The following is a 21,668-nucleotide window of genomic DNA, read 5'->3' as shown; positions in this document are numbered from 1 at the left end:
CTGGAGGTGGCATCCTGTGCGGGCACGAGTCTGGAGGCCTTGGTGACGGCCCCACTTCCACTCTCCCTGGCAAAGTACTCCACGAGTCCGGTGGTGGTTGCGTCCCTCAAAATCTGGGGACAGTGGAGGCGGCATAGGGGGGAAGTGAAGGCCTCAGTTTGGGCCCCGATACGGGGCAATCACCGTTTTGCGCCAGGGAGAACGGGTGGGGGATTTGGGAGTTGGCACAGGGCAGGCATCAGACAGTTTGGGGACCTCTTCTTGGATGGGAAGTTCGCGACACTGGAGGAGCTGGTGGGGAAGTGGAACCTCCCCCCTGGGAACGCTTTTAGGTATATGCAGGTCAGGGACTTTGTTAAGAGGCAGGTGGAGGAGTTTCCGCGGCTCCAGCCAAGGGGGGTGCAGGACAGGGTGCTTTCGGGGACGTGGGTCGGGGAAGGGAAGATCTCGGCTATCTACCAACTGATGCAGGAGGCGGAGGAGGAGGCCTCAGTAGATGAGCTCAAAGCGAAATGGGAGGAAGAGCTTGGGGAAGAGATTGAGGATGGGACGTGGTCGGACGCCCTGGAGAGGGTGAATTCTTCCTCCTCTTGCGCACGGCTCAGCCTAATTCAGCTGAAGGTGCTGCACAGGGCTCACATGACGGGGGCAAGGATGAGCCAGTTTTTCGGAGGGGAAGACAGGTGTGGGAGGTGTTTGGGTGGCCCGGCAAACCACACCCATATGTTTTGGGCATGTCCGGCTCTGGAGGGGTTTTGGAAGGGAGTGGCGGGGATTTTGTTGGAAGTGGTCGGGTCTAGGGTCAGGCCGGGCTGGGGGCTCGCGATCTTTGGGGTAGCTTCGGAGCCGGGAGTGCAGGAGGAGAGAGAGGCCGATATTCTGCCTTTTGCGTCTCTAGTAGCCCGGCGCAGGATTCTGTTACAGTGGAGGGATACGCGGCCCCTGAGTCCGGAGGCCTGGATCAACGACATGGCTGGGTTCATCAAGTTGGAGAGGATGAAATTTGCCCTGAGGGGGTTGGTACAGGGGTTCTTTCGGCGGTGGCAGCCCTTTCTCGATTTCCTGGCGAAGGGGTAGAGAGTGGTCGGTCTCTGCAGCAACCCGGGGGGGGGGGGGGGGGGGGGGGCAGTGGGTTTGGTGATGGTTGGGGGGTTTGTTATGTTATTTTCTTCTTTCTTGTATTGCTATTTGTTATTATTTATTTAGGGGGGGGGGGAAAAAAAGTTATTTTCTTGTTTTGTTTTGGTGTGGTAACACACCTTGTTTGTTTTAAATTGCGGGGAGAAAATTTGTTATTGTTATTAAAAAACTTGAATAAAAATTATTTAAAAAAAAAAGAACTGCACCAAGTGCCGGTTAAGGGAAATCCTTGCTTCAAGCATGATTTGTGTTCTGATATGCTTCTTCACGGAATCCCACTTCCTTAGGGAAGCTCACTTGTGGCTGGCAGATGCAGGTCATAGCACATTTTGAATGAAACTCTTGATTATATCAGTAAACAACTGAAATCTTTCCGCAATGAGAATGAGTTTTCTTTTCTTTGTTTTAAAAACACATCTGCCTTCAGTTAAAATATATTACTTCCAGATATTTTGAAAGTTTAAAACTAATACAAAAGGAACTTAATCGTGCTGCATTCCCTCAATAAATGATTATCTTGAACCATGGAAGTAAAATTTTTGAGCAAATCCAGACTTGAACTTAATTCTATGGTCTTTATAAAGGGGTTTATTTTACAATTGAAGAACTTGGATGACAGGCAAAAATAGAAAAGCGGATGATACTGCTGCACAAGATATATGCTCAATCTTAAAATAATTATTCAACACTGCGTTTCGTACACCTTGGTGATTCAGGATATTACTTGCATCATTTTACTAGATTTCAAGAATTCTCTGCATGACAAAATAATTCTGTTAGTAATATTCCAAACTATTGGTATCTTTCCAAAATCAGTGCTAATTTAAGTTTGGTAATCCTAATAAGGCAAAATGTAGAATCTATATTGGGACAGTTAAATTCAATTCCAAATGGATTATGAAACCCATAACCCATATCTTGTACTGTGGCATTTATAGATGTTCAACTGGACCCCTCAGTGTGCCTGTCAAGATTAATATTTTAAAATGCAGTTTATATTTTTATTGCTAAAAGTGAAAGCTAACATTAATTGTTATATCCGTTAATTAGAACACAAAGACGACTAATTATCGAGCCCCAATCAAATGAATGACAAGACAATGCTCAAAAGTCCCAAGCAGGTCACTATTTTGATTGATCCTGATCTCCAGTTGATCACTGCCAACCAAACTGCTCTACACACACACGCAGTGTGGTTGCTGCTGAGCTAAAAAGGTAAAGTCTGGAAATGATCTGAGCTGACATTCATTGGTAATATGCCAAGATAGCAAGCTGCTTCCGACTCAGAATCAACTCTGGGTCTGGTGCCCTGCCAAAAATATGCACGCAACAATATAGTACGGGTGTTGTGTCAGATTTTGGTTGAAAAGCAATTCATCATAGTAAATATTTTAAGTATCCAAGAAACATTAAACTCCCCACAACAGAAAATGCAAATGTGAACTATTACTGGTGGTCAAGTAATCCAAAAACTACAATAAGATTTCAGGAATAATTTTCTCCTGGAGAATACAAAAACATTATCGCTAACAGCGTAGAGCAGGCAAGTTTTTCTAAAGGAAGTTGAACGCAACAGTGGACAGCAAGATCAGGGGACAGGTTAGCTTCCTACATATTGCAAACAATGTCAGCGTGTATTTAATTTATTCCCTTTTAATGCTGGTTTGCATCTGTTCTCATGGGTGTTGGAAATTATGCAGGTAATCAGAACAGCCACTCGGGAGATTTGCCCTGCCCACTTCCAATCACAGATATTATTACATTCTGCCTTTTATCGGTTTTCACTTCTTATTTCCTTATTCCAACCCAACATCTCAGTAAAACAGTTAATAAAACTGCTTTCAGGAATGGTCACAATGTCACACAATACTGTGGCTCTAAACAGAAATTTTAAGTGGGGATACTAAGCTGTTACAATACGTTCAGGGGCTGTTTAATGATACTCACCCTGAGTGGCATAACATCATTGGTTACCAGGAACAGAAGTAGGTGGAAATCGGAGATGACATCAAGAAAAACAGAAGATTGATTCTGTGATAGGTAGGAGGCCAAGGTATGAAAATCCTACAGGAAACAAAACAAGTTACTGTACAACAGCATAAAAGGATAAGAGTAAAACTTATAAAGAACTATTGATTTTTTTTTTAAACTGAAAAAAAAAATCAGGGAAACTAGTCTTATACAGACAAGAGTGGTTGTAGGTTCATGCACTTGTCTGAATGAGCTAGCTCTTCTAAGCCAAGAAGAATGTTTTGAGAATCATAGAATCAACTGTGCAGAAGGAGCCATTCGGCCCATCGGGCCTGCACCAGCCCTTGGAAAGAGCACCATACGACTCCAACCTATCCACAAAACCCAGTAATCCCACCTACCCTTATTTGGAAACTAACGGGCAAGTTAGCATGGCCAATCCACCTAACCTGCATACCTTTGGACTGTGGGCGGAAACCGGAGCACCCAGAGGAAACCCACGCAGACACGGGGAGAATGTATGGAGTTTGCACTATCACCTGAGGCTGAAATTGAACCTCGGACCCTGGAACTGTGAGGCAGCAGTGTGAACCACTGTGCCACCGTACCGTCCAAAGTAAGTAAAGTCACCATAATTCCAGATGACCAGAGGCTGCTTTCCATGGTCTGGTGAGCAGAGAAGAAAAGAAACAGCCAGCAAGGATTGCTTGTCCCTATTGTCTTTGAATGGTCTGACCTGGAAAGTGCATCTGCTGAGAGAGCAGGTGAGGGTAGAAAGGGCTGTGCTGTGATACACTCCATAGCTAAATAGTATGAGGGAGAGTCCCCCCAACATGCCTGAGAACATTCCTCAGTAAGAGTCAACATCTCCAGGAAGGGAACAAAAGATTGAAGGTTCCACTTTTCAGTCAAGAAAATTATATTGACAGAAATTCTAATTTACATGAGCGAAGTAGAAGTAGAAGGTCCTATTAGGGTAATCCAACTTCACTCAAAAGGTTTAGTTAAATATCATAAACGCCAATGCAGACTGCGCAAGAAAGATGCTGACATCATAGCTCACCCTGAAGAAACAACGAATAATACTGACGCTTTCTGCTAGAAATTTATGCAACATTTTATTTCAATATAAATTAGGATCAAGTTTTTATAAGCCGCCGATGCAAAGTCAATTTAAATTACACCATCAATTCAAATTAAATGGGATATTAAAACCAAAATAAATTTCAAACATTTAAATTTAATCCCAATTAACAGTCTTAAGGATAATTCATTCCCATACTGGATACCACATAGTTTAAAGAAAAACAGTATTTTCCAGTAAGATTTATTCAGGTGAACCACATCATCAAACACCACTGCAATCCATAGGTATCTTATTGGAAAATAAGCACTATATTCCTGGTATGGGGATTAAATCCCACTGAGCCAAGCTAAAGTAACATGAGGGAATTTAAATAATCACTAAGTAGAACCTAGAATCCAACAGATCAATCAGCTGAAGGGAAAGGGGGAGGGAGACAGCAAGAAGGAGGGGAAGTAAAAATGAGAATGCGAGATGTTCGTATTGTTGTGAAGCTGGAAAAGACAGATCTTTATGCACTAAAGCTCATACATAGCAGCTCTCTATGTTATTAAAATATTATTGGTAGCCAGAGTTTGAATCATCAATATACACTGTTTCTTTTTTGTTGCTGGGGCTTCATATCAGCTTTGGTTATACTGCAATTATTCCCGGACTTATAGGAGACCAGTAATTGGGTGAATCCTTGTGCCGTTGACCATTTTATACCACTTTTTAAGCAGAGGAGTTTGTGCTCTAAAGTCAAACACACCAACATGAAAAGGAGGAGAATTGATGAAATGTAAGAATCAAATCATGTTACACAGAAATTCTTCTGCACAATGCTTTTAATTGCTCTTGTAAGTATGTTAGTCAGTTTCACTCTGACAGCACAACAATCCTATAATAAAAGTCAACAGCATAGCAAATATAAATTAAAATAATTTACTCCTTAGTAAAACTTCAACACGCGTGTTGGGTGTTCCATTTTGTGTTTCATTCATCTCAATCTCACACAATTCAAATTTTAATGCAATGCTAACTTGTTCATTCTAGCAATGAGACATTTACCTGTGTCTCTCCGACAACATCCCTGTTCACAACAGAAAAAGGATGTGGAGATGAAGCAAAAGTGTAAACGGGATCCTTTGGAAAAGTTGTGGGAATCTATAGTTGAAAGAAAATAATGGTTGCAGAGTTAAATATCAGGCATATGCATATAAAACAGAAAATTGTAGAAATATATCTAATAGCATCCATGGAGAGAAAATGCAGACAGTATTTCAGATGTAGACCATTTGTCAGAACAATTCTGTCTACACACAAAACTTGACGTTGTGTTGTAGAGTCATTGTGGCACAGGAGGCCATCTGATGCACCAAGTCGTCACCAGTTCTTTGAAGAGCAATCTAGTCAGTCCCATTGCCCCGTTCTATCCCTGTAATCCTGCAAGTTTATTTCTACAAGTGCCCATCCAATTTCCTTTTGGTATCACACATAATCTCTGCTTCCACCATATTTTTACAGAAGCTGCAAGTTTGCTATGGATTTTCTTTATTGTCCATTTTTGTTTATAATCCAATATTTGCACTTATTTATTTTTACAGATAATTTATTTCTATATTTCAAAATGGATGGCAAGAGAAGGTAGTAAGAGGGGTGACTAAAGCTTTGGTCAATGGGGTGGTTTTCAAGGGGCAGCTTACAAGGAGAGGAGATGGGTGGATTTAGGATAGGAATTTTAGAATGTGAAGCCTTGATGGCTGAAGATATGGATGGTCACCAATGTTTCAAACGTAAGTGAGATGCACCAAAATCAGTGACAGAAGAATGGAGGTTTAGCCGGCGAAATTAGGGCTTTCAGGTCGAGGAAGGTTGAGAAAGGGAGGTGGGAAAGGCTGCAAGGATAGGGAAAGGCTGGGATTTAGCACAAGAGTGAACATTTTAAGTTGGAGGCATTAATTGATCAAGGGTTAATAAAGGTGAGCAAAGCAGTGGTGGTAAGATACAGACAGTAGAGTTCTCGATGAACTGAAGTTTACAGATTATAGAGGGTAGGAGGCCAATCAGGTGACATTGGAAAAATCAAACCTGGAAGTGACAAAGGCATGGACGAGGTTTATACAGGAAATGTACGAGGCCTTTTGGTGTTTTGAGCCTGTTCCACCAGTTGGGCCGAGGTAAGGCAGGGAGCAGACAATGTTCTAGAAGTGGACGGAGGCAGTCTTTGCAAGAGAGATGATAAAAAGATTTCCATTGGTATAGCACCTTTTACGACCACCATATGTACTGCAGCTTGTTACAATCAATGAACAGCTTCCAAAGTATAGCCAGTGTTGTAATATCGGAAACACAACAGCCAGTTTACAACAGCAAGCTCCTAGAAACTGTAACATGAAAAAGCCCAGATAATCTGTTTTTGTGATGTTGACTGAAGGATAAATATTGGATCAGAACATCAAGGATAATTCCCTTGCAGTTCCTCAAAATAATGCCATGTGATCTTTATGTCCACCTGACAGAGCATATGGAGTCTCAGTTTAATGTTTCATCCAATAGTGCACCACTCCTTCAGTAATTCACTGGAATGTCAGCGTTGATTACTGTTCTGAAGTCCCGGAGTGGGACTTGAACCCACAACCTCTGGTCTCAAGAGTGCTAAAAAAAAAAGTAAGCCAAGTCTGACACACATGGGCTCAGCCTGGGGTCAAATAGGACACCAAAGTTGTGAAAAGTTGGATTTCGATGAGATACCATCTGTGAAAGGGATGGAATTAGTGGTGAAGATATGGATTTCAAGGTGGGGGGCCAAAGATAATGGCTACTCTTTCCAATGCTTAACTGGATAAAATTGCTGTTTATCCACAACTGGATATCGCACAAGCAGCCTGACAATATACAGACAGTGGAGGGGTCAAGAAAGGTGGTGAAGACATAGAGCTAGGTGCCACTAGTATGCTGCTGAAAACGAATCCCTTGTCTGTGAATGATGTTGCCAAAAGCAGCATGTAGAGGAGGATAGCCATATTGTGATTGCTGGGATGTGATGTGGTAATCCCCAAGGTGACGTACTGAGGCCTCAGCTTTTCATCATATTTAATCACTGTAAATTTGATTTTAATTGCTCCACCACTTGCTGCTGAGCCTTCAGCTGCCGAGGCCCTAGAATTCCCTCTGTAAACCTCTCTGCCTCTCATTTCTGCTCTAAAAACCTACCTCTGACCAAGTTTCTGGTCACCTCTCTGAATATTGCCTTATGTTTCGCAATGCCAAACTTCTATTGGTAATGGTCCTATGAACTACACTATATAATGGCAAGTGTCACATTTACCAATGACATGGATGGAGGAATAGAGAACTATACTGTATATTCAAGTTTGTAGTATTGGCAGGCACAGTGGCTACTATAGCTGGTAGCAGGAGGTTACACAAGCGCATTGACAGACTATCAGTGAACAAAATATAGAACATAGAACGATACAGCGCAGTACAGGCCCTTCGGCCCTCGATGTTGCACCGACATGGAAAAAAAAAAACTAAAGGCCATCTAACCTACACTATGCCCTTATCATCCATATGCTTATCCAATAAATTTTTAAATGCCCTCAATGTTGGCGAGTTCACTACTGTTGCAGGTAGGGCATTCCACGGCCTCACCACTCTTTGCGTAAAAAACCCACCTCTGACCTCTGTCCTATATCTATTACCCCTCAATTTAAGGCTATGTCCCCTCGTGCTAGCCACCTCCATCCGCGGGAGAAGGCTCTCGCTGTCCACCCTATCTAACCCTCTGATCATTTTGTATGCCTCTATTAAGTCACCTCTTAACCTTCTTCTCTCTAACGAAAACAACCTCAAGTCCATCAGCCTTTCCTCATAAGATTTTCCCTCCATACCAGGCAACATCCTGGTAAATCTCCTCTGCACCCGTTCCAAAGCTTCCACGTCCTTCCTATAATGAGGCGACCAGAACTGTACGCAATACTCCAAATGCGGCCGTACCAGAGTTTGGTACAGCTGCATCATGACCTCATGGCTCCGGAACTCAATCCCTCTACCAATAAAGGCCAACACACCATAGGCCTTCTTCACAACCCTATCAACCTGGGTGGCAACTTTCAGGGATCTATGTACATGGACACCGAGATCCCTCTGCTCATCCACACTACCAAGAATTTTACCATTAGCCAAATATTCCGCATTCCTGTTATTCTTTCCAAAGTGAATCACCTCACACTTCTCCACATTAAACTCCATTTGCCACCTCTCAGCCCAGCTCTGCAGCTTATCTATGTCCCTCTGTAACCTGCAACATCCTTCCGCACTGTCTACAACTCCACCGACTTTAGTGTCGTCTGCAAATTTACTCACCCATCCTTCTGCGCCCTCCTCTAGGTCATTTATAAAAATGACAAACAGCAACGGCCCCAGAACAGATCCTTGTGGTACGCCACTCGTAACTGAACTCCATTCTGAACATTTCCCATCAACTACCACTCTCTGTCTTCTTTCAACTAGCCAATTTCTGATCCACATCTCTAAATCACCCTCAATCCCCAGCCTCCGTATTTTCTGCAATAGCCGACCGTGGGGAACCTTATCAAACGCTTTACTGAAATCCATGTACACCACATCAACTGCTCTACCCTCGTCTACCTGTTCAGTCACCTTCTCAAAGAACTCGATAAGGTTTGTGAGGCATGACCTACCCTTCACAAAACCATGCTGACTATTCCTAATCATATTATTCCTATCTAGATGATTATAAATCGTATCTTTTATAATCCTCTCCAAGACTTTACCCACCACAGACGTTAGGCTCACCGGCCTATAGTTACCGGGGTTATCTCTACTCCCCTTCTTGAACAAAGGGACCACATTTGCTATCCTCCAGTCCTCTGGCACTATTCCTGTAGCCAATGATGACCTAAAAATCAAAGCCAAAGGCTCAGCAATCTCTTCCCTGGCTTCCCAGAGAATCCTAGGATAAATCCCATCCGGCCCCGGGGACTTATCTATTTTCACCTTGTCCAGAATTGCCAACACTTCTTCCCTACGCACCTCAATGCCATCTATTCTAATAGCCTGGGTCTCAGCATTCTCCTCCACAATATTATCTTTTTCTTGAGTGAATACTGACGAAAAGTATTCATTTAGTATCTCGCTTATCTCCTCAGCCTCCACACACAACTTCCCACCACTGTCCTTGACTGGCCCTACTCTTACTCTAGTCATTCTTTTATTCCTGACATACCTATAGAAAGCTTTTGGGTTTTCCTTGATCCTACCTGCCAAAGACTTCTCATGTCCCCTCCTTGCTCGTCTCAGCTCTCTCTTTAGATCCTTCCTCGCTTCCTTGTAACTATCAAGCGCCCCAACTGAAACTTCACGCCTCATCTTCACATAGGCCTCCTTCTTCCTCTTAACAAGAGATTCCACTTCTTTGGTAAACCACGGTTCCCTCGCTCGACCCCTTCCTCCCTGCCTGACTGGTACGTACTTATCAAGAACATGCAATAGCTGTTCCTTGAACAAGCTCCACATATCCAGTGTGCCCAACCCTTGCAGCCTACTTCTCCAACCAACACATCCTAAGTCATGTCTAATGGCATCATAATTGCCCTTCCCCCAGCTATAACTCTTGCTCTGCGGGGTATACTTATCCCTTTCCATCACTAACGTAAAGGTCACCGAATTGTGGTCACTGTCTCCAAAGTGTTCACCTACCTCCAGATCTAACACCTGTCCTGGTTCATTACCCAAAACCAAATCCAAAGTGGCCTCACCTCTTGTTGGCCTGTCAACATATTGTGTCAGAAAACCCTCCTGCACACATTGTACAAAGAACGACCCATCCAATGTACTCGAACTATATCTTTTCCAGTCAATATTAGGAAAGTTAAAGTCTCCCATAACAACTACCCTGTTACTTTCGCTCTTTTCCAGAATCATCTTCGCCATCCTTTCCTCTACATCTCTAGAACTATTAGGTGGCCTATAGAAAACTCCCAACAGGGTGACCTCTCCTTTCCTGTTTCTAACCTCAGCCCATACTACCTCGGAAGAAGAGTCCCCATCTTGTATCCTTTCTACCACCGTAATACTGTCCTTGACTAGCAGCGCCACACCTCCCCCTCTTTTGCCCCCTTCTCTGACCTTACTAAAGCACCTAAACCCCGGAACCTGCAACAACCATTCCTGTCCCTGCTCTATCCATGTCTCTGAAATGGCCACAACATCGAAGTCCCAGGTACCAACCCATGCTGCCAGTTCCCCTACCTTATTTCGTATACTCCTGGCATTGAAATAGACACACTTCAAACCACAGACCTGAACACTGCCGCCCTCCTGCGAAGTCAAAACTGTGCTCCTGACCTCTCTACTCTCAATCTCTCGCACCCCAAAACTACAATCCAGGTTCCCATGCCCCTGCTGAATTAGTTTAAACCCCCCCAAAGAGTACTAACAAATCTCCCCCCCAGGATATTGGTGCCCCTCAGGTTCAGATGTAGACCATCCTGTCTATAGAGGTCCCACCTTCCCCAGAAAGAGCCCCAGTTATCCAGAAATCTGAATCCCTCCCGCCTGCACCATCCCTGTAGCCACGTGTTTAATTGCTCTCTCTCCCTATTCCTCATCTCACTATCACGTGGCACGGGCAACAACCCAGAGATAACAACTCTGTTTGTTCTCGCTCTGAGCTTCCATCCTAGCTCCCTAAAGGCCTGCCTGACATCCTTGTCCCCTTTCCTACCTATGTCATTAGTGCCAATGTGGACTACGACTTGGGGCTGCTCCCCCTCCCCCTTAAGGACCCGGAAAACACGATCCGAGACATCACGTACCCTTGCACCTGGGAGGCAACATACCAAACGTGAGTCTCTCTCGCTCCCACAAAATCTCCTATCTGTGCCCCTGACTATTGAGTCCCCAATTACTAATGTTCTACTCCTTTCCCCCCTTCCCTTCTGAGCAACAGGGACAGACTCCGTGCCAGAGGCCCGTACCCCATGGCTTACCCCTGGTAAGTCGTCCCCCCCACAAGTATCCAAAACGGTATACTTGTTACTCAGGGGAACGACCGCAGGGGGTCCCTGCACTGACTGCTTCTTCCCAGTCCCTCTTACAGTTACCCATCTATCTCCAGTCTTTGGTGTAACTACTTCCCTGAAGCTCCTATCAATGACCCCCTCTGCCTCCCGAATGATCCGAAGTTCATCCAGCTCAAGCTCCAGGTCCCTAACACGGTTTTTGAGGAGCTGGAGTTGGGTGCACTTCCCACAGATGAAATCAGCAGGGACACTGACGGCGTCCCTCACCTCAAACATTCTGCAGGAGGAGCATTGTACTGCCTTCCCTGACATCCCCTCTATATTAAAAAAAAACAAGAAAAAGAAAAAGAAAGGAAGAGCTTACCTGATATTATCTCAAACCCTGATCCCGCTGAAAGGTAAGCAAATTTAAAGGCACTCACTCACCTTCACGACAGGCCCCTGCTCCCGCTTCCCAACCACCGTGGGGTGGGGGGGGTTGGTTAGAGGAGGAGGTAGGGTGGGAAACACTCACAAAGTGTTTCGGGTTTAACTGTCACTTGCCAACAGCCCCTCCACAAACCACCTTCAACTTAGGCTGACCTCACTGCACGTATGCAAATTTCCCCAGAACAACTGATCAGTAGCTCTGCTCTGCTGCCCTCTGCTGGTTGCTTGCCTTTACTCAAACTCCTTGGGTCTTCTTCGCAGGTTCACCTTCAACTTAGGCTGACCTCACTGCACGTATGCAAATTTCCCCAGAACAGCTGATCAGTAGCTCTGCTCTGCTGCCCTCTGCTGGTTGCTTGCCTTTACTCAAACTCCTTGGGTCTTCTTCGCAGGTTCACCTTCAACTTAGGCTGACCGCACTGCACGTATGCAAATTTCCCCAGAACAGCTGATCAGTAGCTCTGCTCTGCTGCCCTCTGCTGGTTGCTTGCCTTTACTCAAACTCCTTGGGTCTTCTTCGCAGGTTCACCTTCAACTTAGGCTGACCTCACTGCACGTATGCAAATTTCCCCAGAACAGCTGATCAGTAGCTCTGCTCTGCTGCCCTCTGCTGGTTGCTTGCCTTTACTCAAACTCCTTGGGTCTTCTTCGCAGGTTCACCTTCAACTTAGGCTGACCTCACTGCACGTATGCAAATTTCCCCAGAACAGCTGATCAGTAGCTCTGCTCTGCTGCCCTCTGCTGGTTGCTTGCCTTTACTCAAACTCCTTGGGTCTTCTTCGCAGGTTCACCTTCAACTTAGGCTGACATCACTGCACGTATGCAAATTTCCCCAGAACAGCTGATCAGTAGCTCTGCTCTGCTGCCCTCTGCTGGTTGCTTGCCTTTACTCAAACTCCTTGGGTCTTCTTCGCAGGTTCACCTTCAACTTAGGCTGACCTCACTGCACGTGTGCAAATTTCCCCAGAACAGCTGATCAGTAGCTCTGCTCTGCTGCCCTCTGCTGGTTGCTTGCCTTTACTCAAACTCCTTGGGTCTTCTTCGCAGGTTCACCTTCAACTTAGGCTGACCTCACTGCACGTATGCAAATTTCCCCAGAACAGCTGATCAGTAGCTCTGCTCTGCTGCCCTCTGCTGGTGAACAACATGTAGCAAATGGAGCGCAGTCTGAAAATGCGTTAGATTATCTACTTTGGATTGAAGAAACATAAATCGGAATATTTTCTCAATGACGAGAAACTAAGCACTGTGGAAAAGCAAAGAAATTTGGCTGTCCTACGTACACGAATCACCAAAGGTTCACAGACAATTGCATAATTTTCTTCAAACGTTGCAAATGCCAAAAGTGCAATTTAAAAAAATATATAAATTTAGAGTATCCAATTCATGTTGTCCAATTAAGGGGCAATTTAGTGTGGCCAATCCACCTACCCTGCACATCTTTGGGTTGCGGGGGCGAAACCCACGCAAACACGGGGAGAATGTGCAAACTCCACACGGACAGTTACCCAGAGCCAGGATCGAACCTGGGATCTCAGCGCCTCAGTGCTATCCACTGCACCACCCGGCAGCCCCCAAAAGTACAATGTTACGTCCCTCTAAACAAAGGTAACAGGAATGGAGCAAGCATTATTAAGCAGCAAGTACAAATTGTGAGGTTCCGCTTGCAAAGTAGAATACAGCTAATGGAAAAATAAACTCTCATTAATTGTTTATGCTGCACAACCTCAGTCTCTGCTCTGCATGCTTAAAAGCAGTGACCAATCTAGAGTTTGTACTAACAACTGGATTGTGTGCGTGATCAAACCTACAAATGGCAAAAATTAAATTGAAGAAAGGTTAATAATTCCAAATGCTTTATTGAAATAAAATGTGATTTTCTGAGCCGCCTTGCCTTTTATTCTGCAAAAGTGAAGCCTGAGCAAAAGGTCAGTTGAGACTTCTCCATAAAATATGTTTTTTTTTCATTTGGACAGTTTGAAGAAAATTTGTGTTCAAAATAAAATGTTAAATTGGAAGTTTTAGCTTGCCCTAAATTCTTACATCAAACAGATCTATTGCCAAACCATACCAGGGCCACTGCTTGCAGTACTCTGTCACGTTGTATACAGAAAAGCAATGGAGAAGAAAATTAAATATAACCATCTATGGAAAAGACTATTAAGGTCCATTTTTATAGCTGAATAAACAAAGGGTGCAACTGTAATCAATGTTCCCTCTGATCTGTACACAGGGCAGCCATGCAGGAACCCGGAAGGCACTGCACAGGATATTCACAAGTTGCACCCTTTGAGATATTGCTCCGATGCAGCCGTGCAGCAAACTGGTTTAAAAAATGTTTTAATGTACCGTGCATTGAAAATAACAGGCCATGCCAAAATATCAGAAAAAATTAAGGCCACAGACTATAACCATTTTAAACCATTGCTCGTGTAGATAAAAGGCTTTGGGAACAGGCCTCTATTGGGCACATTATTACTAATACAAACCAGCACTTTCAACACCTGCACAGGAAGTAGCTTCAGATACAAAATATTTCCATGAATTGGCAGATGCTGGGGTGCCTGTCCACCCTGTTTCATTTAGATTTCTCTGCAGTTCCTTGTTTTGTCTACTGTATTAAGAACAGTGCTAACACACATAATCCGTTGCAGCTGTCATTTCTCAATAATCAACTTGTAGAGGTGGTTACCAAGAACATACCTTTTTGGAATAGTGGAGTATAATTTTAGGTGACAAACTTGATTTTCAACATCTGTGCATCTTTTATAATTTTTTTGTTTTATAAATTTAGATTACCCAATTATTTTTTCCAATTAAAGGGCAATTTAGTTTGGCCAATCCACCTACTCTGCACATTTTTGGGTTGTGGGGGCGAAACCCACGCAAACACGGGGAGAATGTGCAAACGCCACAGGGACAGTGACCCAGAGCCGGGATCGAACCTGGGACCTCAGCGCTGTGAGGCAGCTGTGCTAACCACTAGGCCACCGTGCTGCCCTGTGTATCTTTTAGAATTGATGCTCAGGCAGCAGAATAGAACCGTGCTTGGCAACAACCATTCCCACCAAGAGTACACCTAATCACCGCTCAATGACATACAATGTAATTTGCTCACCGAGCCTGCTCGTGGGGGGGGGGGGGTCCTTGAATCCCAACAGTGAGTATTAGTCAATGTTCAAGCAAAGGGTGCATCGTTAACAAACCTAATCATTCCCCGCGAGCTGGAAATCTCGTCAAATTTCTCTTTCCCCAACAGCCTGGAATGCTGAAACGAAGTGCAGTACTTCAACTGCCACTTGGGTGGCATCAACCCAATTTTGAGGCGTGTTTTCCGAGTCTGTGTGGCTCAGCTGCTTACTGTCTGAACCAGCCGTGCCATTGGGATAGCCAGAAGTCATCTTCAGCCAGAAAAAAGGCCTGGTCTATTTTTGTTTCTATTTCAAAACTAGACACACAAATGTTTAATCAAAGTGCTTCATCAAAAAAGCAATTTGGGTTCAGAGTAAAGTAAATTTACTTTATGTTTGGAATGCGTTACAAATTAAGGATACTGATTTTCTCAAGAGACAAGTGAATTAGGCTCTTCTATGTATGCTGCCTATATGCAATTTGTACTCCAGCAATTGAAATGGGGGAATGGAGTGATATGCCTTTGGCCTCAAACTTTAACCAACATAAATGTCATTAATAGAATTAACGCCATTTCAGGATACGATGCCTTTGTGCAGGCAAACTAGTTTTTAACCACTTTATGCAACTTAATTATTTTACATTGCAGTACTGGCAGAGGCAAGACATTAATAGACTCATATCATATTTCTGTGCCATGCTTCACCGTTCACTTGCTGCATTCTAGAAAAATGAAACTCATCGCTGATCCAATTCAGGATTAGAAATGTACCATAGCTTGTACTTACATCTATGATCAGGTACTCAACTGGCAATGGCCTCGCTAACTGTGTGATTTCGTTCCCAAACTTGTCTATGTCCTACGAGAGAAACCACAAGAACGTGTTACATGCACATATTCACTTCATCATGTGGACTTAATTCACCAGAACATGTTACGACTATTATTTTTAGGAATGCATTCATATTAATTATGCTTTGCAAACATTTCTAGTTAAAATAAAGCTACTGTCAGCAATGGTAATCAAGTATTCAAATAAGAGGGATGGTAGAGGACTTCAGAAAGACTTTGATTGACTGGTAAAATGCAAAGACAGATGGCAGATAGAACTAAAGAGTGATGGATTTTGGATGGAAGAATGAGGAACGGTAATATAAACTAAATGGTATCATGGAAAAGGCCGCACAGAAACACAAAGAATTGCGGTGGGTTCATCAATACAAATCTTGGAAAACTGTAGGACAAGTTGCAAAAACAGTTAGTTAATATTTTTATTGATTAGCATTGGTGCCTCACGGTGCCGAGGTCCCAGGTTCATACCCGGCTCTGGGTCACTGTCTGTGTGGAGTTTGCACATTCTCCCCGTGTTTGCAGGTTAGGTGGATTGGTCACGCTAAATTGTCCCTTCATTGGAAAAAATGAATTAGGTACTCTAAAAATTTATTTGAAAAAAAGATATATTTTTATTTTTCCATGGAATTTGGGTGTTGCTGGCTAGGCCTTCCCTTTTTACAAAATAAATTTAGAGTACCCAATTATTTATTTTTTCCCAATGAAGGGGCAATTTAGCGTGGCCAATCCACCTAACCTGCACATCTTTGGGTTGTGGGGGTGAAACCCATGCACACACGGGGAGAATGTGAAATTCCACAAAGTGACCCAGAGCCAGGATTCGAACCCGGGTCCTCAGCGCCGCAGTCCCAGTGCTTACCACTGCGCCACGTACCGCCCCATTTATTGCCCACCCCCAAGCTTTATGATCATAAATAGAAAATACAAGAGCAAGGAGGGGTTGCAATTACAGAGACATGGTTAAAGGTGGGACAGGACTGGCAGCTTAACTTTCTGGGATATAAATGTTTTAGACGAGATAGAGGAGGTAGCAGAAAAGGGTGGGGGTGTTGCATTACTGGTTAGGGAATACATCACAGCTGTGATGAGGAAGGACACCTTGGAGGTATCCTGCAATGAGGTATTATGGGTTGAGCTCACATTGGTATGTCCTGTGGTCATGCAGTATAAATACAATTCCTTTCTTTAATTTCATTATGGGTGGCACAGTGATTGGCACTGCTGCCTCAGCGCCAAAGACCCGGATTCAATTCTGGCCTTGGGTGACTGTGTGGAGTTTGGACTTTCTCTCTGGGTTTGCGTGGGTTTGCTCCAGAAGTGCAGGTTACGTGGATTGGCCATGCTAAGTTGCCCTTAGTGTCTAAAAGGTTAGGTGGGGTTACCAGGTTATGGGAATAGGGTAGGGGCATCAACCCAGCTTTGGTTCTCTTTCAGAAGGTCAGTGCAGACTCGATGGCCTGAATGGCCTCCTTCTGCACTGCAGGGATTCCATGATTCTATATGAGCATAATGAAGGAGAAAGTGTTGAATATCTTAAAATGCATTAAGTAGACAAGTCCCCTGGCCTGACGGGATATATCCCAGGTTACTGTGGGAGGCAAGCGAGAAAATAGCTGGGGTCTTAACAGATATCTGAAGAAATTTCTTCACCCAGAGAGTGGTGAATCTGTGGAATCTTCTAACATAGAAAGTAATTGAGGCCACAACGTTGTGTAATTTCAAGAAGGAATTAGATATAGCTCTCGGGGCTAAAGGGGTCAAGGGATATTGGGGTGGGGGGGCAAATCAGGGTATAGAACTTGATGATCAGCCATGATCATCGTGAATGGCGGAGCAGGCTCGAAGGGCCTAATTGCCTCCTCCTGCTTCTATTTCATATGTTTCTATGTTTATCTTTGCATCATCTTTGACCACAGGTGAGGTTCTGGAGGACTGGAGAATAGCCAAAGTTGTCCCTTTGTTTAAGAAAGGAATAAGGGATTCTCCAGGTAATTATAGGCTGGTGAGCCTGCCATGAGTGAAGGGGAAGCTATTGATACTGAGGGACAGGATTTATTCACATTTGGAAGCAAATGGACTGGTTAGTGATAGGCAACGCGTTGTTTTTTGCAGGGAAGGTCATGCCTCACCAAATTGATGAGTTTTTCGAGGAGGTGACAAAATGAATTGATGCGGGAAAAGCTGTGGATTCCATCTACATGGACTTAAGTAAGGTGTTTGACAAGGTCCCTCATGGCAAACTGGTACAAAAGGTAAAGTCACATGGGATTTAGGGTGTGCTAGCTAGATGGATAAAGAACTGGCTTGGCAACAGAAGAGTAGCAGTGGAAGGGAGTTTCAGAATGGAGATCTGTAACTAGTGGTGTTCCACAGGGATCAGTGCTCGGACCACTGTTGTTTGTAAATATTAATCGGCCGGGGCATGGAATAAAAGAGTTGGCAGGTCATGTCAGAGTTGTATAAAACTTTAAGTTAGGTCACATTTGGAATATTGCGTGCAGTTCTGGTCACCACACTATCAGAAGGGCATGGATGTTTTGGAGAGAGTGCAAAGATGATTTACCAGACTTCCGGTGGCGGCTATGAGGGAGTAGGTCGCACATTTGGTGGCTCCTGTTTCGGTCGGACTTTTGGACCTTTTCCCCTGACTTTTTTGCGCTTTTGAGCGCAGAACTGGAAAGCAATAGTAATCGGGCACAGGACCCATACAAAATTGTATGGACCCAAGAAGCCGGAGGGACCGTAAACAGCAGAAAAAGTGGTTGAGTAAGGGCACAGTGAAGGCTGAGAGAGACACCAACATGGCTGGTATACACAGCAAGGAGCCGACAGCTCAGCCCACAATGGAGCAGCTGCTGCAGACTATGCAGGAGGGCTTTCTGGCTTTGAAGCGTGACAACTTGGAGCCGCTTCAGAAGTCGATTGATCGGATGGGGAAAAGGCTGCATGATCAGGCTGAGAAGCTCCAGCAGTTGGAGAAGTCAGTGGAGGAGCAGGCTGACTTTCAAACGGTGGCGGATGTGGAAATTCAGAGGCTGAGGGACCAGCAAAAAGTGCTTTTGGAAAGGCTGGAGGACCTGGACAACAGATCTCGCTGGCAGAACGTGCGAATCGTTGGCCTCCCGGAGGGGCAGAGGGGCTAGACGCTGCCGCATATGTGGAGGGTATGTTTCAGAAGTTGCTGGGGAATAAGGTATTCCCGTGCCTGCTGGTGGTGGACAGGGCACACAGAGTGCAGGTGACGCAGCCTCGACAAGGGGGTCCCCCACGAGCGATGGTGGTATGCTTTCACAGGTACCTGGGCAAGCAACGGGTGCTGTAATGGGCAAAGAGCACACAAAGCTTTATTTGGGACAATACCACCCTGCGTATGTACCAAGATTTGAGCGGGGAGGTGGCCAGGAGGAGGGGAGGCTACAGGCAGGTGAAGGAGATACTGTATAAAAACAAGGTGAAATTCAGGCTGCTTTTTCCGGCACACCTGTGGGTTACGTATAAGGGTCAACACCGCTATTTCGAGGAACCCAAAGAGGCGATGGACTTCGTTAAGAAGCAAGGGCTGGCCCTGAGCCGAGGACGTTTGGACTCATGTTAGAGCTTTTAAGTATATGTGTTGTCTCTCCTGTTTTGGGATGTATCTTTTTCCCCCCCTGTTTTTGCATGCTTTTTGCGTGGTTTTCCTGAATGTTTCCTGTTTGGACTCTTTGCTTAGTTGGAGTTTGGCTGGGGGGAATTAATAAAGAAAACAGTTAAAAGGGTTGGGTTAAAATGGATGCTTCAGGGGAACTTTGTGCAATCTTTTTCTGTGTCCGTATGGCTAGGACTGAAGAGTGCCTGTTATTTCTTACCTCTTTTTTATTCTTGTTTAGCTTGAATTGTGGTATTGTGGGGGTTGTTTAGGACTTGTATACAGTGTTTGCTTAAGTAGGGCTGATCTGGGGAAGTGGTGTGGAGAGGTCGGGGGGAGGGGTGACTGGGGACAATGGATGGGAGACCAGCTGGTGCCGAGGCTGGGAGCCCCAGGCTAGCTGAGTGCAGCTAGTCAACGGAAGCTGAGGTGGGGGGGTGTCCATATAGTTAGATTAGAGCAGGGGTTAGGTGATAGTATGGTGTTGCGGAGGGGGGGGGGGGGGGGGGGTTGTTCTGCTGACGGGGATGGAAATTGGGCATGGTAACTGTGAGGGGGTCATGGGTGGAGCCGGCCAGGAGGCAGGCCAGAGGAAGCGCAACACATGGCTGGGGGGGTGGCCAAGGAAAGGGGATGGCTGATCGGCAAAGGGGGGGAGGAAGTGCCCCCCAACCAGGCTGATCACCTGGAATGTTAGAGGGTTAAACGGGCCGGTGAAGAGGGCGCGTGTGTTTGCGCATCTGCAGGTTCTGAAGGCGGACATAGTCTTGTTGCAGGAGACGCACCTGAAAGTGGCAGATCAGGTTAGGTTAAGGAAGGGCTGGGTCAGTCAGGTCTTCCATTCGGGGCTTGATTCTAAGACGAGGGGGTCGCTATCCTGATTAATAAAAGAGTACAATTTGAGGCGGAGGGCACAGTCGTGGATGGGGGTGGCAGATTCGTTATGGTGAGGGGTAAGCTCGAAGGAGTGAGAGTAATCCAGTTCAGTGTGTATGCCCCTAATTGGGACGATGTGGATTTTATTAGGAGGATACTAGGGAAGATCCCCGACTTGGACTCGCGTAAGTTGATCATGGGCGGGGACTTTAATACAGTCCTGGACCCGAGCCTGGACTGGTCATGCTCAAGAACGGGCAGGTTGCCAGCGATGGCAAAAGAAGCGAGGGGGTTCATGGAGCAAATGGGGGGAGCAGATCCGTGGAGATTTAGCCAGCCGACGGCGAGGGAGTTCTCTTATTACTTTGTGGTGAGTAGGGACCTGCTGGCTGGAATGGTGGGGGCAGAATATCCGGCAATTGCCATATCGGACCATGCTCCGCACTGCGTAGACCTGCAGTTTTGCAAGGACAGCTTTCAGCGCCCACCATGGAGGCTGGAAGTTGGACTACTCGCGGACGAGGTGGTGTGTGAGAGGCTGAAGAAATGCATGCAGAATTACCTGCAGGTGAACGATACTGGAGACGTCTCGGCAGCGGTGCTCTGGGAGGCACTGAAGGCAGTGGTGAGAGGGGAGCCGATTTCAATCCGTGCGTACAGGGGCAGGACGATTAGGGCAGAGACGGACCAACTGATTAAGGAAATTCTATGGACAGACAGGAGTTACACGGAATCCCCGATGCCGGAGTTACTCAGGAAATGACAGGCTGCAGGTCGAGTTTGGGATGCTGACTACAGGCAAAGCTGTAGAGCAGCTTAGAAAGGCAAAAGGCGCGATTTATGAGCATGGGGAGAAGGCCAGTAGAATGCTTGCGCAGCAACTGAGGAAGAGGGAAGCGGCTAGGGAAATAGGGAAGGTAGTGGATGGGGAAGGTAATCTAGTGGATGATCCAGCAGGGCTGAAAAAGGTCTTTAGGGAATTTTATAGGAAGCTGTACACTTTGGAACCACCCGGGGGACTGGGGGGGGGGGGGGGGATGAGGCGATTCCTGGACGGACTGGCCTTCCCAAGAGTGGGGAGGGGGTTGGTGGACGGACTGGGGGCCCTGGTCAGGATCGAAGAGGTATTGGGGGGCCTGAAGATCATGCAGTCGGGTAAAGCCCCAGGGCCGGACGGGTATCCGGTGGAGTTTTACAAAACATTTGCCGGGATAGTGGAGCCTGTGCTGGTCAGGATCTTTAATGAGGCAAGAGACAGAGGGAGTTTATCCCCGACGATGTCGCAGGTCACCATCTCGCTCATTCTGAAATGGGATAAGGACCCGGAGGCCTGTGGGTCATACAGGCCGATCTCCTTGATCAACGTAGACGCCAAGTTGCTGGCCAAGATTTTGGCGACCAGAATTGAGGACTGTGTACCGGATGTAATTGTGGAGGACCAAACCGGGTTTGTAAAGGGGAGGCAGCTGGTGGCCAACATAAGAAGGCTGCTCAACGTGATTATGATGCCCCCAAAGAATAGGG

The 21,668-nt window shown here is 45.5% G+C and overlaps 1 protein-coding gene across 1 annotated transcript in view; it reads right to left on the bottom strand.

The window, feature by feature from the left end:
• Positions 1–21,668, bottom strand: part of nploc4 (NPL4 homolog, ubiquitin recognition factor) — a 97,825-nt gene that overhangs the window by 9,351 nt on the left and 66,806 nt on the right. Inside the window, exons 13-15 of the mRNA XM_038776743.1 lie at positions 15,576–15,647; positions 5,246–5,341; positions 3,088–3,204 (exon numbers count right to left, since the gene is read on the bottom strand). Of these exons, the coding sequence (XP_038632671.1) occupies positions 3,088–3,204; positions 5,246–5,341; positions 15,576–15,647 (285 nt within the window). The remainder of the gene's footprint in view (positions 1–3,087; positions 3,205–5,245; positions 5,342–15,575; positions 15,648–21,668) is intronic.

The sequence above is a fragment of the Scyliorhinus canicula genome, chromosome 18, assembly GCF_902713615.1.
Source record: "Scyliorhinus canicula chromosome 18, sScyCan1.1, whole genome shotgun sequence".
NCBI classification, from domain to species: Eukaryota; Metazoa; Chordata; class Chondrichthyes; order Carcharhiniformes; family Scyliorhinidae; genus Scyliorhinus; species Scyliorhinus canicula.
Note: the sequence above shows the minus strand (reverse complement) of the source record. Positions and strands in the feature narration are given on the sequence as shown.